The 18,472-nt window shown below is 40.4% G+C and overlaps 1 protein-coding gene across 1 annotated transcript in view; it reads right to left on the reverse strand.

The window, feature by feature from the left end:
- LOC132875948 (serine/arginine-rich splicing factor 11-like) overlaps positions 1-18,472 on the reverse strand; it is a 50,139-nt gene that overhangs the window by 18,979 nt on the left and 12,688 nt on the right. The window contains exons 2-7 of the mRNA XM_060913150.1: positions 14,349-14,482; positions 9,165-9,274; positions 2,522-2,590; positions 2,382-2,431; positions 2,177-2,298; positions 1,979-2,066 (exon numbers count right to left, since the gene is read on the reverse strand). Of these exons, the coding sequence (XP_060769133.1) occupies positions 1,979-2,066; positions 2,177-2,298; positions 2,382-2,431; positions 2,522-2,590; positions 9,165-9,274; positions 14,349-14,482 (573 nt within the window). The remainder of the gene's footprint in view (positions 1-1,978; positions 2,067-2,176; positions 2,299-2,381; positions 2,432-2,521; positions 2,591-9,164; positions 9,275-14,348; positions 14,483-18,472) is intronic.

The raw sequence follows: 18,472 nt of genomic DNA on the forward strand, positions 1-18,472 counted from the left end.
CTTGCCGCTTAGAAAAATGACGGCAATTTATTGAGAACATGTTCACACTGATATTTTTAATGCCAAGTTGCAACTTAACAAAAGTGCGTGCCCCTTGCTGACACGGCCGCAGACACAGACCCAGGTGGAGAAGGACAAGGAGGAGGGGTCGAGGGGGGATTTCACGCTTCTCACGATGTCTCCAAGCTGGAGCCATTTGTCCTCCGCTCCAATACAAACCCCTCGACATCAGTGCCGCGTTTGACTAAATGTTTCGCGCTGTAGAAAAGGTAATGTGAGTGGAGGGCAGTGACTGGGACTGAATGTGCGGATGCTCGCGGTTGGATTTAGAATAGATTCTAATAATTCCAATTCTAGAATTTTAAACTCCTTGGTTAACCGACTTTAACCGGCTAATGAGGCTCGGTGGTCGGTCAAGATTTATTTAGTTTTCGCCATCCCTAGTTAAGAACCTTTGCAAGGGATTGAGAAGCATTAATACATTTGTAATGTTTAAAAGTAGTTGAACAATGATTCAATGAACAGCTAGACATTGAGAATTTGCTTCTTAACATTTCACTTGTATCTTCAGTTGTCTTGAAAACAGGTAATCCAGCATCATTATAACTTTAATAGGGGCTAGCATTATTGCATCGGCGGCACGCTTAAAACCAGGGTTATAACATTGATAATGCTAGTGACATCCTAAAATAAACCTTCAAATATTTTTAGACATTCTAGACATACTGTCTACAGTATCTAAGATATTTGGTATACTCTATAAGGTGCCATAATGTTTCATGAAAAGTGATCGAAATTGTGTCATAAAACAGCAGCTTTTTCCATAACTTTGAGCTCCTGGTGCCACCATTAAACTTTTGAATTTTGTCAAAATATTTCACTCTGTGTTTTCTTACCAAAAGGAACATAAAAACAAAAATGCATCATGATCGGAGGAACTTTTCATTTTCAGGGGGCAACTGATGCACCCTAATGCGCATTACATCACTCGACCCGATAGAGAACGAGCGTTGAATATGGTTTATGATATCGCATGGATGGTTGGTAAGACATGACGTCCCACGTCAGAGACGCAAAACTTCCACGCTGGCGAGCGACTGAGAATGTGTAAACAAGCATGGCCGCCAGGTTTGAGTCGTTAAATCCAGAAAATTTGAGAGAATTACTTTCGGGTGATCCAACACGCAATCTTATATATATATTTTTTTTTAAATAAATGGTTGACTTCTTTCATGGTCCATCAGATATATTCCATTCAGCTACTTATCTTCGACTCGTTCAAGATCATGCTAGCTGAATGAAATATATCTGATAAAAGCAAGCCAATATTATTTAAATATCAACATCATGATAAACTAAGTCACGATACACTTTGCCGACATACCACAGGTATTGTAATTTTTTTCTTCTTTTAATACTTAACTGATCTTTAAAATTGCCAAGTCGAAATTTGTTAAAAATATTTAGACTTGGGTAGAGTTCAGTATGTGGGGGGAAGAAGAAAAAAAAAAAAAAAAAAAAAAAAAAAAGCATTCTTACATCAAGCTTGACACGGGGCATTTAGGAAACGTTCCATTTTAAAAAGCCGCTTTTGTACCAAAAAAAAAAAAAAAAAAAAAGTAGAAATTTACTTTTATTACAAGTAATTTAAAAAAAATATTTAGACTTCGGATACCACGAGTATTGAATTTTTTTTTTTTTAAACGAACTGATTAAGCAGCTGTTTTGGCGCTAAACGTGTCGGCTACTCTTTAAAACTAAAGCCTAAATAATATTTTGAAGCAAATTTAATCTAATTTCTAAATAGTATACATTTACTATAAACTTTTATTGATTAACTTATTATCTGTACTGTATTACTGAGAGTTTGTGAGAAAAAACAGCCCATGCATCATCCATCATAAAAATGCCTTTGAGAATCGTGATATAATTTTTTTTTTTAAAAGTCATATCGCCCACCTCCATCTTCCCACCTTACCTGTGTCGGGAGCGAGAGCGGGATCTCCTGCGTCTGGATCGAGACCTGGATCTGGAGCGGGAATGCTTGCGCTTGCTGTCTTTTTTACCTGGAAAAGAAATTAACCCTTTCTATTTGTGCGCTTCATCAAACATGAGCAGGAAGGTTGGGGGAGGGAGGGAGGGGAAAAGAAAATTAATAATAAAAAATTCGACTCACTGCCAGGCTCGATCGCAGCCGAGATGAGGGACTGCGCCTCTCGGACCCTCTTCATGGCTTCCTCGATTTCCTTGTTGGACGCGTCTGACTTTAGACCCATGCTCGCTGCCATGGGGTTCATCCTGGAGGAGACGATCGATTTACATCAGACTCGCTTTGAAATAAAGATCACGGGTTACGTGTTTGAGTATTAAATCGGACTTACTTGGGATCCACGGAGGTCATCAGCTTCAGGATCTGATCAGCAGAGAGCGCCTGTGTCAAAAAGAGAGGCAAAAATCAAACTGGAAAGAATGATCGACTGAAATGAAAACGGAAGGGGGGGGAGGAGGTACGAGCACTCACCTGGGGGTTCATGCCAGTTCCAGGTAACATGGTGGGACCACCGAGAGCACCCAGAACACCACCTCCCATCTAGAACAAAAACAGTAGGGTGTTTTTTTTTTTAACAAACAAGTCATGCTTATAAATATACAGGATGTCCCATGGGTCCATCGTTATACACTAAAGGAGAACCGAAGGCAAATTTATCAAAAATTTGCTCATTTTATTAAATATCGGAATGCATTTTTGATCGCTATTTTGTCACTGCTGTAGCAAGTTATGAGTGTTTGAAATATGCTCTAATACATCAGTCCATATGTCAAAGCACCGAGATTCGTCGAGACCTGTGCGAGACATCGTAGATCGGAAGTAAGACCTACAGCGGAAATCAAAAGTGACCGATGTTGAAAGACGCGTGCGCGCTCTCTCTCCCGAATGCTGACGTAATCAAGCCGGAAGTTTTCCCTGTGTCCGAAATCGCTCCCTACTCGCTATATACACGGATGCCACCTTTTTCATGTCTGTCTGGGGGACTTGTGTGAACCGCGCAGATCCGATGAGTTTTATTTTATTTTATTTTTTTTTGGGGGGGGGGGGGGGGGGGGGGGGGTTGGAGTGTGATTATAATTTCATCAAAGTAAATTCTGTATTAAAATTACTAAATAAGCAAATGCTGTTACAGTCCATGAAACATAGGAAGTATAAGTATGAGAAGAAAACAGTAAATCAGAAAGCTGTGCACGTAAAGCCAATTAGCTGCGCGCCATTATCTGCTGCTGGCTGCACTTCAGTGAAGGATTTCCGCGCAAGGATTTCCATCAGTCCAACGCAAGTTACATCATTGGCTTTACGTGCGCAGCTTTCTGATTTACTGTTTTCTTCTCATATTTCCTATGTTTCATGGACTGTAACGGCATTTGCTTATTTAGTAATTTTAATACAGAATTTACTCTGATGAAATTATAAATCAGACACTCCAAACCCCCCCCCCAAAAAAATAAAAAAAAAATAAAAAAAAATAAACACCTCATCGGATCTGCACGATTCACACAAGTCCCCCAGACAGCTGTGAAAAAGGCGGCATCCGCCAAAAGGCGCGCCGTTTGCATCCATGTATATAGTGTGCACGCCATTTTGTAGTGCTGTCCACCAGCCGGCTGATCTGGCATGTTTTAATTGTGCGACAGTAATAACGTAAAAACCAGCGCGACGGACTTGTCCTTATCCTGTCGTCTTTCCGACTCTTCTCTACCCCACGTTGGGTCGAAGTCGTATGGAATAATCTCCATGTCACATCCGCCTCCCTCGCGTACGTATGTGCAGAAGTATACAGTTTAAAAAAGAGCAGAATACATACACACAGGCAAACAATCCAAAATGAGAATACAGGCAAAATGGTCAGTTGAGGCACAAAGAGAGGTAGAAAGGCTCGGTAATGCATATCGTAATACTTTGCGATGCAAATGCATCAGTACAGTCCTTAAATAGGCAAACACACAGTTCCTTAATTGGCCATTTGCAGGAATTGGTCAGTTTTCCCCACAGTAACAAGCCTGTAGTGGGCAAGCTAACTTGACATTCCTTGACAACCATAAGAGAATGACTAGCGATGCAAAGCAATCACTTTCTATAACACAGTCCCCTCCAAAAGTATTGGAACGGCAAGGTCAATTCCTTTGTTTATTTGTTGTACACTGAAGACATTTGGGTTTCAGATCAAAAGATGAACATGACACAAAAGTTCAGAATTCCAGCTTTTATTTCATGGTATTTACATCTAGATGTGTTAAACAACTCAGGACAGAGCACCTTTTCTTTGAACCCACCCACTTTTCAAGTGAGCCAAAGTATTGGAACATGTGACTGATGGGTGTTTCTAGTTGCTCAGGTGTTGCCTTTTAGATTGATTGCTGAAACTTTAAAAAGTTCTTGTTTTTGGCTTTCACCTGTGAAAACTGTATTTGCTGCTAAGCAAACATGAAGACCAGAGAGCTGTCAATGGGAGAAAAGCAAACCATTTTGAAGCTGAGAGAAGAGGGAAAATTGATCAGAGCTATTGCACAAACATTGGGCATAGCTAGTACAACAATTTGGAATGTACTGAAAGAAGAAAGAAACTACTGGTGTACTGAGCAACAAACATCGAACAGGTCGGCCAAGGGTAACAACAGCAGTTGATGACAGAAACATTGTGAGAGCTGTGAAGAAACACCCAAAGACAACAGTCAGTGACATCACTGCCAAACTCCACAGGGCAGGGGTGAAGGTATCACAAGCCACTGTTCGAAGAAGACTTCGAGAGAAGAAATATAGAGGCCATACCACAAGATGCAAACCACTCGTCAGCAAAAAGAATCAGGAGGCTAGATTGGATTTTGCAAAGAAGTACAGAGATCAGCCACAAAAGTTTTGGGACAAAGTTTTATGGACTGATGAGACCAAGATTAACCTCTACCAAAGTGATGGAAAGGCCAAAGTATGGAGAAAGAAAGGATCTGCTTATGATCCAAGACATACAAGCTCATCTGTGAAGCATGGTGGAGGTAATGTCATGGCTTGGGCTTGCATGGCTGCTTCTGGAACGGGCTCACTAGTTTTTATTGATGTAACTCATGATGGTAGCAGCAGAATGAATTCTGAAGTCTACAAAACCATTTTGTCTGGCAATTTACAGAAAAATGCATCCAAACTAATTGGGAGAAGCTTCATCATGCAACAAGACAATGACCCAAAACACACTGCCAACACAACAAAGGACTTCATCAGGGGGAAAAAGTGGAAGGTCTTGGACTGGCCAAGTCAATCACCGGACCTTAACCCAATAGAGCATGCATTTTACCTCCTGAAGAGGAGGCTGAAGGGAGAAACCCCCAGAAACAAACAACAACTGAAAGAGGCTGCAGTAAAGGCCTGGAACAGCATTTCAAATGAAGAATGCAACAGCCTGGTGAAGTTAATGGGTCGCAGGCTCAATGCAGTTATTGCAAGTAAGGGTTATGCCACCAAATATTAAATGTTATTCACTTTAAGTTAATTTAATAATGTCGGTTCCAATACTTTTGCTCACTTGAAAAGTGTGTGGGTTCAAAGAAAAGGTGCTCTGTCCTGAGTTGTTTAACACATCTAGATGCAAATACCATGAAATAAAAGCTGGAATTCTGAACTCTTGTCTCATATTCATCTTTTGATCTGAAACCCAAATGTCTTCAGCGTACAAAAAAAAAAAGGAATTGACCTTGCCGTTCCAATACTTTTGGAGGAGACTGTGGCTGTTTTTACCTTTTCTATTGTCTTTTTTTTTTTACCCGAATTTTCGTGTGTACGGGGGGGGGGGGGTGTTGTTGGTCGCCACTGAAAGACAAGATATCACGCAACACAATGGATTCCTATCGCCACACAATTAGACCTGCGATTTTGGAAAAAAAAAATTCCGTTGCGTATCGTTCCGTTCATTCATATAGCTCTTTCTTCTCGTTCACGCGCGCACACCCACACACAGACAGAGAGACGCAGAGGCGTGTACACAGGCCTGCCGTTGTCCAGACTGCAAGTAGGCCTGTTAGGCTAATTAAAAATAACGCAGCCTTCCCGATTCGCCTTCCGACCCCTTATTTTAAAAAGTAGCCCACGTCGTGCTTGTGATGAGCTTTATCATAGCCTTTTTGGCTTACAGGAAACGGACATCCCTGAATCAGGCTATAAACCAATTTTGATGCATACAGTAGCAGCTTGACACAAGGAACCGGCCTTATTGCATTATCCCGTTTATCCCGCTTCAGCATTCATGCAAGTTATTAATAATGGCTTGACATTCACAATAAATAAGGATTTCCCACTAGCCTAAATAAAATATATGTTATACTCACGGGGATGCAGAGTTGATGCTATTTTATTATTTTGTTGTTACATTATACTATTTATTTCACTTTAGTATTGTTGAGGTAAGTGTTGAGTTCAATATTTAAAATAAAAAACCCCAGATTGTTTTTTGCAATTTATTCCTTGAATGTCAACTAAAGAATGATTGAAAGATTGCCACCAAAAAGGCAAAAAACTAAACTTTAACTTCAGTTTTGGTGAGTAATTTTCATAAAAGACAGGTTTTCCACCAACATCAAGCCCAGCAAACTAATGGCCTGCCCTGTAATGTAAAGTTGGGTCGAGGAATGAAACCAGGCAGGGTTCTGGTAAAAATTGTTTTAGCCATCTTCTCTTAAAGAACTTAAGAATTTAGATTGAACTGAATAATCTCAAATGCTTCTTGTAGCTTTAAAATAGTCCCAGCAGGCGACTCTGAAGAAAAATACTGTGTGTTTGAACACCGCCCGCTGTAAACACTTTGCATACACCCCAATGACCGACTCCACCGACCACCACCGCGCACGATTCCCTCATCGGCACAGTGGAGCACCACAAATTGCTACCTGGTCTGTGGGAAACACTGCATCACATGTGAAGTTTGACGTAAAATGGCCACAAACGCAAATAAATCTGCTTCTTATCGGCTAAAAACACATCTACAGATATACCTGTATTTATTTTCAAGAATCTTCACATATTAAGCGAATGATAAAAGGTAGAAAAGGAGAAAGTAAAAGTTATAACCATACCTGAGAAATCCGCCATTTCGCACGTGAATTTCTTTCGGCAGCGACTAACTTGAGTCCAAAAAAACCTTTTACGGCCAATGATTCGCTTTAACTTACGACAAAAGTTAAAACCACAAACTTTTTCCAAGTACGCACGAAAATTCAGGTTAAATTAAAAAAAAAAAAAAAAAAAAAAAGGTAGAAAAGGTATAAACAGCGATTATAGAAATGGATCGCGTCGCATCGCCAGTCAAACTCTTATGGTTGTCAAGGAACGTCAAGTTAGCTCGCCCATCGCGGGCTTGTTGCTATGGAGAAAACAGACACGTGACCAATTGAGCTCAGGTGCACCTTGCCCATGGCGTGCGTGCTGGAGTCCACTCGGCGTGCCTTCAGGTGCACGCACCACAGCGCGCAGGACTGACACTCCATCGCTGATGAAGCTGGCAAATCTCGAAATTAATCTAAAATTGGAACGATATGGTGATCTGGCCGCTGTGTAAACAGTTTTCAAAATGGCAGCGCTGACACTTCACTCCACGTTTGAAGTCTTGCACAAGTCTCGTGAAGATAAAAGACGGCTGCCGTGGACCAAACGAACTACATTCAACATGGCTACAAACCGAAAAGGCTGATAAGCATAATATATGCCAATACAAGTCACGACATAAGGTTAATAAAACCGAAAATGCAATTGAATAACACGTTAAAAAAATAAAGCAAGTTTAAAAATGACTTCAGTTCCCTTTTAACATCAATGACATTGCATCTAAAGCGCATACGCAGAGCCGTGGCCTCAATTTCGTTTATAAATGCCTTGAGACCTCAAGAATGGCACAGAAATAGTTAAGCGTCAACAATAACTAATATAGTAATTTTTACGATTCAAGTGATTCATATAGGTAGCGGTCTGAGTGAATGACCTTGACATCTGTGACGTCACAGCAGGAAGTCTATCGGTCTCTCCGCCATTTCCGCTATACTAAAACACAGAGCTGACTGCAACTCCGATCCTCCATTTTGAGCTAATTTATCGCCATGCCATGTAGATGTGTTGCTGGCCGGTGCAGCAACACGACAGAAGCTGGATTTACGTTGAATTCATGGCCCAAGAATGTTCAAACTGCAAAGATTTGGACGCTTTTTGCAAGTTGTTCATGGGCACATTGGGCGGCTATAAAGTGGTCTCTCCTCTGCTCTGCACATTTTACTAAAGACTCGTACAAAACCTCTGATCTGTTGAGGAGCGTTGGCTATAAGCCCATATTGAAAGAGGGTGCAGTACCAACAATTAAAGAAAACTACATGTTATTTACCAGCTAGGAGGTCCGCATCATGAAATACCATGGCCGAGGTCCTGAAAAGTACTGACCGAGGCCCTGGTATTTCACCATACGGACCGACCTTAAGCTGGTAAATAATATATTTATTTTTTTCTTTACCAAATTCTAACAGAAAACGAGAGCGCCCGAAAGGGAAAACCGAGCTGAGCCGCCATTTTGAATCCTCATTCACGGCTGTAATGCAAATGGCTTCCTCCTCGGTATACAAGTGCACTTCCATGGCAGGAAAAAAACTACATTTTGCCACCTATGTAGTCCCCTATTTATACAAAACTGAGTCATTCAGGATTCAGCCATGTTTTTGCTCGGCGTTAGCAACAGTTAGAGGTTTTTAGCTTTCTCCTGAAATGTTTTCTTTTATTTCTTCTTCCTCAGGGTAGTAAAACTCGCTTTCGCTGTGAACACTGTCGTTATCGCTATCCATGCTGTAAAATTAATGCTATTCTCCTGAGAAATGCGAAAAATAAATGCTGACAAAAATTGCTACTGCGTTTGTTGTGAACGAGCGAGTCGCCAGAGGTCCGTAACCGGGGTCCATACCGTAGGATACGGACCTGCCTGCCAGCCAATCAGAACGCAGGATTTGGACCGCGAAAAAATTTTAATTTTTTTATTCCCATTTACGCAGCATACAAGAATCAAAAGGTGGAGATACTGTCCACTCAGAAACCTATTTAAAAATAAAAGGTTCTGTGTATCTGCTTTAAATCAGGATTAGAAACGGCACAGTACCGATGTAAGAGGGTTGGGTGTCGGGAGCAGTCCTCCTCCTGGAAGAAGCCCAGCGACGGCGTTCGCAGGTGCCATCAACGACAGCGCTTTCGACTCATCCGGGATCACACCTTCAAGATCAAGAAAGATTGAATTAAAACCTGAGAAACGGCATCGCTGACAAGTTCATGAAGGGGAGAGAGACAGACAGCGAGAGACAGACAGACAGAGAGAGAACATTCAGACTTTCAGGCATTAAATAAAAACTCGCCTTGTCAAATGTCATGTCATTACCACCTGCGTCTCTTCTCTTTATTAGGCATCTTATGATCTTTATTTATTTATTAAATTGCTGTCCAAGTCACTTATCACTCAGTGAGAAACTAAGATGGGGGAAATTATATTTAAAAAAAAAAAAAAAAGACACACTACTGCAGTTAATACTGCCAAGATGTGATCACCTGGACGCGTGTTATTTAAGTCATGAACCAAACGTGAGCGAGCACAGTGGCTTCTCCTGGTGATGTGCTTTCAACTTTTCATATAGACGTTTTATGAACAAGCGACTCACGTTGGCAGCTTCGCTAAAAGCACACAGAGAAAGATCGAGATACACAACACAAAAACACTTTCAGAGATTGTGGCGATGAACAGTCAATAATGCTTCAAAAGTATTTTTGTTTTTTGACTAAAGAACTGACAAGAAATTAAAAAAAAAAAAAAAAAAAAAGTGTGAGTTACGACTACACATTCAATTGCACGTCACTTTTTTTTTTTTTTAAACAACTCTGGGCTTTTGCTGGAGACTGTCCTTACCTGATATCTGACAGGAACGCTATCCTAACCCACAGCACACATCCTAACACGTGCTCTATCACACGCAAAATGCTTAAAGAGGTTTAAATCTTCAGTCCCAACAAAAGCCTGAAATATCTGGTGTGTATGTATGTATGTGGGGGATGATATTTCACAAATTATCACACATAACTGGATGAACTTGCAGGAAAAAAAAAAAACAAAAAAAAAAAGAACCATCTTGACAAGAGAGAACACATTTAAAACAAAAAAAAAAAAAAATCACAATAATGAACAAGCACATTAGGAAAAAAAGATTTTGCTGCAGGAGACAAAACTGTAGGGCTGTATTTTCGATTTTCATTTTCGGGCACGGCCTGGTAAACAGGACTGGCAGAGCCAGGAAAAAGAACTGTAAAACACAACAACAAAAACAAGAGACCACTGTTAAAGAGAGGAAAGAAAAATATCACACCACACCTGTCTTTTACATCATGTGGAGTCCACCTAGTAAAATCACAAACCATACAGCTAAGTGTGAAAATGGTGAAAGGATAAGCTCTTTCTTTCCCCGAGGGAACCCAATCCTACCATAATGTGTATATTTGATATGAAAGATGGAGAAAAAAAAAAACAGCTTAATATTTCATATGCATAATGTCTGGATCAACCCATATGGAGCCACTTCAGTGGCTTAAAAAAAAAAAACAGAACCACAATGTTTTACGTGGAGAACTAGGCATAGTGGCAAACTACGCACAATTAACATTATATTCCTAGAGAAAGAGAGAGAGAACAGAAAGAAAGAGAAACAAGAAAGGAGAGGGGGCGGGGCAAAAAAAGGTGTGGCGGCTGGCGTTTTGTAATTGCCTGTTGGCAGGGAGAGGACCACTTTCAGCCTTCAGGGAGGGGGCTCTGCGTTTGCCTTCTCCACTACAAAAACCACACACACAAACAAACAAGAGAACATTTTTAATAGGAGAGACAGTCTAAAATGATGAACTGGTGGCGGCAGGGGGGAAGGGAGGGGGACGAAAAAACATGAGCAGGATAATGAATGTGAACATGGTTGTCCATTTTGTCCCCCTTGTACCCTTTTTTTTTCTTTTTTAAATGTGCAGTTTGTCTCAGTCTTAGCAAGTCCAAGATCCTGGAGTCGACTCGATACTCTAATAATCCTTGGCCGTGTTACCACAGGAGCGCACGCGTCCAGATACCTAGACGACCCGCTACGGTCCTATTTACCACAGCAGTGTTCACGAGTGCACACATCCAGACTGCTGATCTGAGAAAGCTTAAGAAAAGGATGGATAAGTCCTGCACACTGAAATACGCTGCTCAATATTTACACCATAAATCGCTTATTATTCACCCAGTGATCGACTCCCATCCCAATACATAGCTCTGCATATGCAAGTTTTGAGTTTTCCTTTAATTTTTAAAGTTTAAATATTAGGACAGATTAAAGGAGCAATATGAAACTTTTACAGCCACCTGACAAGCCTCTACTTGTGTCTTAAATTAATAAAAATTGGATACCTGTCACCAAATGATCGACTCCCGTCCCAATACATAGCTCGGGCATATGCAAGTTTTGAATTTTCCAAGTCTGAATATTACAAGACAGATTAAAGGAACGATGTGAGACTTGTACAGCCACCTGACAAGCCTCTACTTGTGTCTTAAATTAATAGAAATTGGATAACTGTCACCGAATGATCGACTCCCATCCCAATACATGGCTCTGCATATGCAAGTTCTGAATTTCCCTTTTGGAGAGTTTGAATACTATATGACAGATTAAAGGAGCAATATGCGATTTTTACAGCCACGACAAGCTTCTACTTTTGTCTTTAAATTGGATAACGTTGTAGCCTATTGACTGACTCCCATCCCAATACATGCATATGCAAGTTCTGAATTTTCCTTTAATTTTTAGAGTTTGATTATATGACGACAGATTAAAGGAGCAATATGCAATTTTACAGCCACATGGCAAGCCTCTACTCATCTTTAAATTGGATAACGTTGTAGCCTAATTATCAACTCCCATCCCAATGCATGGCTCTGCATATGCAAGTTTTGAATTTTCCTTGAAATTTTTAGAGTTTGAATATTATGACAGATTAAAGGAGCGATATGAGACTTTTACAGCCACCTGACAAGCCTCTACTTGTGATTAAATTAATAAAAATAATTGGATAACTGTCATCGAACGATCAACTCCCATTCCAATACATGGCTTGGGCATATGTAAGTTTTGAATTTTCCAAGTTTGAATATTAGACGACAGATTAAAGGAGCAATATGCGATTTTTACAGCCACCTGACAAGCCTCTACTTTTGTCTTTAATGAATAAATTAGATAATGTCACCCAATGATCGACTCCCACCCCAATACATGACACTGCATATGCAAGTTTTGAATTTTCCTTTCATTTTCAGTTTAAATATTCCACAACAGACTAAAGGAATATATGATTTTTACAGCCACCTGACAAGCCTCTACTTTTGTCTCTTGTGAAAAAACTGGATAATTGTCATCTCATGATCTACTCCCATCCCAATACATTGCTCTGCATGTGCAAGTTTTGAATTTTCCTTTAAGAGTTTGAATATTATGACAGATTAAAGGAGCAATATGAGACTTTTACAGCCACCTGACAAGCCTCTACTTTTGTGTTTAAGGATTAAAGTGGATAACATTGTGATCTAATGATCGACTCCCATTCTAATAAATGGCTCTGCATATGCAAGTTTTGAAATTCTCTTCTAATTTTCAGAATTTGAATATTACACAACAGAGTAAAGGAGCGATATACGATTTTTTTTTTTAAAAACACACAGCCACCTGACAAGCCTCTACTTTCGTCTTTAAGGATGAAAGTGGATAACATTGTGATCTAATGATCGACTCCCATCCCAATACATAGCTCTGCACATGCAAGCTTTGAATTTTCCTTCTAATTTTCAGTTTGAATATTCCACGACAGATTAAAGGAGCGATATGTGATTTTTACAGCCACCTGTCAAACCTCTACTTTTGTCTTCAACGATAAGTCGATAACGTTGTGGTCTAATGATCGACTCCTGTCCCAATACAAGGCTCTGCATATGCATGTTATGAATTTTCCTTCCATTTTCCAAGTTTGAATATTACACGACAGATTAAAGGACCGATATGCGATTTTTACAGCCCTGACAAGCCTCTCCAAACTGATCCTACTCCTTGCTGTGAAACTACTAATGGATTTAATCACCTGTGTTGTAATTCGACCTTGATGCATGCATACGAAGTGGAGGGAAAAGGGGGAAAAAAACAAAAACAAAAACCACACACATCATGGACGCCTCCAGGTTCATCTTCTGTTCTGAAGTTGTATTTCCCTCCTTAAAATACCAAACTGTGCTAGTTTACTTATATCTTCTGATGGTATGAGCAGACATGTCAAATTGACATCACTCCGTTAACAGGGAATTTTAAGTTGTTTTCCATGGCCTAATAGTTAGAGAAGGCAGCTCTGGGACCAAAAGGTTGCTGGTTTGATTCCCTGGACCAGTAGGAATGGCTGAAGTGCTTGAGCAAGGCACCTAACCCCTAACTGCTCCCCAGGCTACTCTGGGTATGTTGGATAAGAACATCTGCTCAATGCCTGTAATGATTGGAGGCAGAGGATTACAAGTTGCCTTTTAAAAACAAAAGGGCGTGGCACATCGGCAAAACCTGGTCCTAAATCCAAACTAGCAAGGAACATATGCCTGATCATTATATTACTATACACACACACACACACAAGCATCATAGATTAATAAGTTATAGTAATACGGAACTGCCAACATTACATACTGCACCTTTAAACAATATTAAGAAAGGAAACGCCTTTATTGTGCCAGCCAAGGATCTGCTATAACTCAGTTTGAGCTGGAAGAGTTAAAAGTCGGTCTGTAAAAACATGTTCGCAGGTTTAAGGGGGAAAAAAAAAAAACTATCACGTGATCAGTAGCTACTTTTGCTGTAACATGTACACAACATACGGCCACGCCCACTTTCTTTCCCCATGAGTCAGCTCACAAGCCTAGCTGGAACGATTTAAATCCCAGACCTCTTAGTCTTGATGCACATGACCGAGAGATCTGCTCTGACCGTACTGAAAAGGCTTTTATTTTTATTTTAAAAGAGCATGAGTCAGTCAGTCAGTGTGCAAGCTTCTGTTAATCAGCTGTGAGGAGGACACGTGCACGCCGTTTCATCACTGCATTAATCAGTGGCGAGAGATCTGTTCTATCCATTTTAAACCGCGATGGGAGGATTTCACAATCGACCAGTGGAGGAGAGCCGAGTGTCTGTACATCAGTCTGTCAAAGGAACCATGTGACCGATGTGAGGGCGAGTATTGGGGAGGTACCAACCTTCTGCGTAGGGCACAACTATAAGAGCCCTGTCCACAAACACCGTGTTTGTGAGGTGCTGGGAAACGCCGACCGACTCCTGCTCGCTAAACCTCACGAAGCACACACGCGACGTCACCGGCATGGTGGAGTCACTGCAACACAACAAACAGGAACACAGTGTCAAAACACATTATTTTTATTTATTGATATATTAGTGTTGTCAAGTGATTAAAATATTTAATCGCGATTAATGTCGCGACTGTCATAGTTAACTCGCGATTAATCGCAATTTAATCGCACACTCTTGTCACATGAAAAACCATTGTAATTCTCTTATCAGCATAAAAACGTGAATGGGCTTGCTTTGTATTGCAAAGCATAACACGTCTTGACACAGCCACTGCAAAGTGAAACCTAAGCCGAGCACCGGCGCGGGGCTAGCAAAAGAACCATGAGTGAAGTGATCTACTGCTTGAGTTAGTCTACAACTCTAATCAGAGAGACAGGTTACACAGTGACGGTAGGCTTGACATGCTTGATTATAATATAAAGTACACTATTCTATTAAGTTTAAGTTGTTCGTTGATAAATATTGCATTGAATCTGATCTTTACTGTTTCAGCTCACTTAACACATTTTGTACTTTTACACTTTCTGCCTGTTGATGCGTCGCGCTGTCCAATCAGAGGCGGCCAAATTTGCATATTACAGGAAGGATTTCTGGGATAGCACTGAGTTCACAGTTCAGAGGGATCTGGCTTCTTTAGACGCTGTCTTCTTAAAACTGAATAAATATTTAAAATGAGCCAGTCTTTTGAACGGCTCTTTTCAAAGAACGGATCACAAAGATGCAGATCCCATCAAAGAGCCATAAATCCCATCTCTACTAGCGCGCTCTGCCCACGCTGGTTCCTTGGGGGAGGAGGGCAGAGGACTCTGGCTGTGCGGGGCATTATAGTCTAGCTGCTATCGGTTTTCTAAGCAAAGTCTCTGTTGCAAGTTCCTGGCAGTTTCAAAAGCTTATGAAAAACCTACATCATGTCACAGAGCGTTAATCTCGCGATAAAAAAAAATTATCGCCGTTAAAATTGAGTCAAGTTAACGCGTTAATAACGCGACATTTTTGACAGCAGTAATAAATAAATAAATATATATATATATATATATATATATATATATATATATATATATATATATATATATATATACACATACATACACACACACACATACATACATACATATAAAAATCAGATTCACATAAGGAAAACTGGGCCCAAAATAGGAACACGCTCTGGATGGGACATGGCACCTTACACACACATTCAAACTGACAGATGATTAACGCCGCATTCGTCTAAAGCTTGCAACTCTCACTAGAAAAATCTAAGAAAACACCTCGCCGGAATTCCTACCCGGAAAGTCAGGAAGATCTCCTCGACCCCCGAGTTCAGGAAATAAAGTCTCACCTCGCTACGTGAAAGGAGTTTATAGCAATATTTACTTCACAGTTTTTAGGTGATTAAATCTAGCTTCTGCTGAGTTTTGAGAACAAATAGAAGCTCATGATCAATTTTTTTCCTTCTTCTCCATGTTGTAGATCATGATATAACTGAGTGTTCAGAATTCCTACTTTATAGTCATTGCTGACAATGTTTCATGAGTAGTATAGTATCTATATACAGTTGTGGTCGGAAGTTTACATACAGTGACATGGTCACGGCAATATTTGGGCTTTCAGTCATTTTTTCTTTGAACTGTTCTTTTTCTGTAGCAGAATGATTGTACAGCATACAGCTTTAATTAAAAAAAAAAAAAGCCACTAGAATTTGGTGCACAAGTTGTAATTTTCTTTGGGTTTTCTGACATCAACACAGGGTCAAAATTATACATACAGCACACCTAATATTTGGGTAAAATGTCTCTTTACAAGATTCACCTTGACCAAACATTTTTATTTACCATGAACAAGCTTCTGGTTGGATATTTCACAACTCTTCAAGGTAGAATTGGTAGAGTTCAATTAAATTTGGTGGTGGTGGTGGTGGGGGGTTTCCCCCCTTGACCTGGACTTGACAGGCCATATATTTTCAATAGGGTTGAAGTCAGGACATGCTTGGAGAGGAGATGGGCGCCACCAAGCAATCCAAGCCCAGAGAAAAGACATGAGAGATGAGCGACCACAGCAGCATCTCTCATGCCTCCCTATGACTGCAATGCGGTTACGGGAACAAACAGAACAAAACTCAGGACTTGTTTTAAGCTTAATATTCGCCTGCATTATCCTCCACAACCGGCTCTGATACGCGTTTGGGTTCATTGTCCTGTTGGAACTCTCAAGTCATGTTCAAGTTTCTGATGGTTTATGCTGAAGAATTCTGAGGTAGTCCTCCTCCTTCATTATTCCATCCACTTTGTGCAATGAACCAGTTCCACTGGCAGCAAAACAGTCCCAGAGCATGATGATCCTACCACCAACACCAGCTGGTACAGTGTCCCTCTGTACATGGTGGTCATTGTGACCAAACAACTCAATCTTTGTCTCATCTGACCATACAGCTTTCCTCCAGAAGGCTTTTTCTTTGTCCACGTGGTCAGTTTCAAACATTAAGCTTGAAGGTATCAATTTTGGAGCAGGGGGTTATTTCTTGGATAGCAGCCTCTTAGTCCATGGTGATCTGAACTGTAGACAGTGATCCATCAGCTTCCAGTTCATGGCAGGGCTGTGTCATGGTGGTTCCCAGGTTGTTCCTGACCATCCAAACCAATTTCCTTTCAGCTGAGGGTGACAGTTTGGGTTTTCTTGAAGCAAAGTGGCTTGGCAAAGTGACTACACCTCACAATAACTTGCATACAATTGTTTGAACTGATCTTGGAATTTGCAGTTGTTTAGAAACGGCTCCAAGAGACATTCCGGAGTTGTGTATATCTGCTATCCTCTTTCTCAGATCTGCACTGAGCTCCTTGGACTTTCCCATTTTACTGTGTGTTGGTCAATCCAATGAGTGCTGTAAACAAACCCTTTGTATGAAGGCACAGAGAAGCTACCAACTGTAGTCAATCATGATCACTAACAGGAAGTTAAGAGACCTCAGCCTTGGCAAGATAAGAGACATCTTTGAAGTTTCAGCACCTCTGAATTAATAATCTAAAATGAGCATATGTAAATTTTTCACCCTGTATGTATACTTTTGACCGTGTTGATTTCAGAAAACCCGAAGATTAAAACTTGTGTACCACTTTTTTTTTTAAATTAAAGATGTATGCTGTACAATCATTCTGCCACAGAAAAAGAACAGTCCAAAGAAATTACTGAAAGCCCAAATATTGCCGTGACATTCATATCCAAGATGATATTCATGTCACTGTATGTAAACTTCTGAGCACAACTGTATGAGGACCAGTAAACTGTAACCAACTGGAACATCGTTGCTCCCCGGTCACAAACCAGCAACCATTTTCCACTGGTTTAATTTTCCATTCATGAGGGGAAAAAAAAAAAAAAAACCTCAATCAGAAATTAATCAACCAAAATGCCACAAATGAAGAGGTTTAGTATTTTGAGTATCAGAGTAAGAATTACAGATAAAGGCTGCTTCTTCTTGATTACAATTACGCACCTCGAAGGATTAAAAGTAATACGTCACTGAAATTGGTCCATCCTTTGGGTTTAAACATAAAAGCCAGAATTTATCGGGTATGTTCATTTTAAATAGTGGACACCAAGCATGACTGATGACAGCGGTGCCCGAACACGCTGTGTACAAGAGGCTCAAACTTTTGTTCATTCTCTTCAAAACAGTATCACTGATATTTATACACCTCATTTTTTTCTCCATGAAAAAAATAAAAATTCGGAAACTCGTTGATTTTTAGGAAGGATACAAAATTTCCCTCAGTGATCCGATCTTTCACGGGCACCAGACAGCAAAGTGTTCAGTGGATTTAATTGGAAAAACAAGTCAATATGAGGGATTCAACCACTCGGTGGGAATCACGAATTTCAAGCTGATTGAACCAAAAGTGAGCTGGAAGCAACAACAGAACACACGGACTGGTGATGAACATCACTAAAAAAAAAACAAAATGGTGGCGCCCATGAGTTTGGTGTACTGCATTACACAACATTAAAACCTATCAAC

This window comes from Neoarius graeffei, chromosome 1 (genome assembly GCF_027579695.1).
Source record: "Neoarius graeffei isolate fNeoGra1 chromosome 1, fNeoGra1.pri, whole genome shotgun sequence".
Classification (NCBI taxonomy): domain Eukaryota; kingdom Metazoa; phylum Chordata; class Actinopteri; order Siluriformes; family Ariidae; genus Neoarius; species Neoarius graeffei.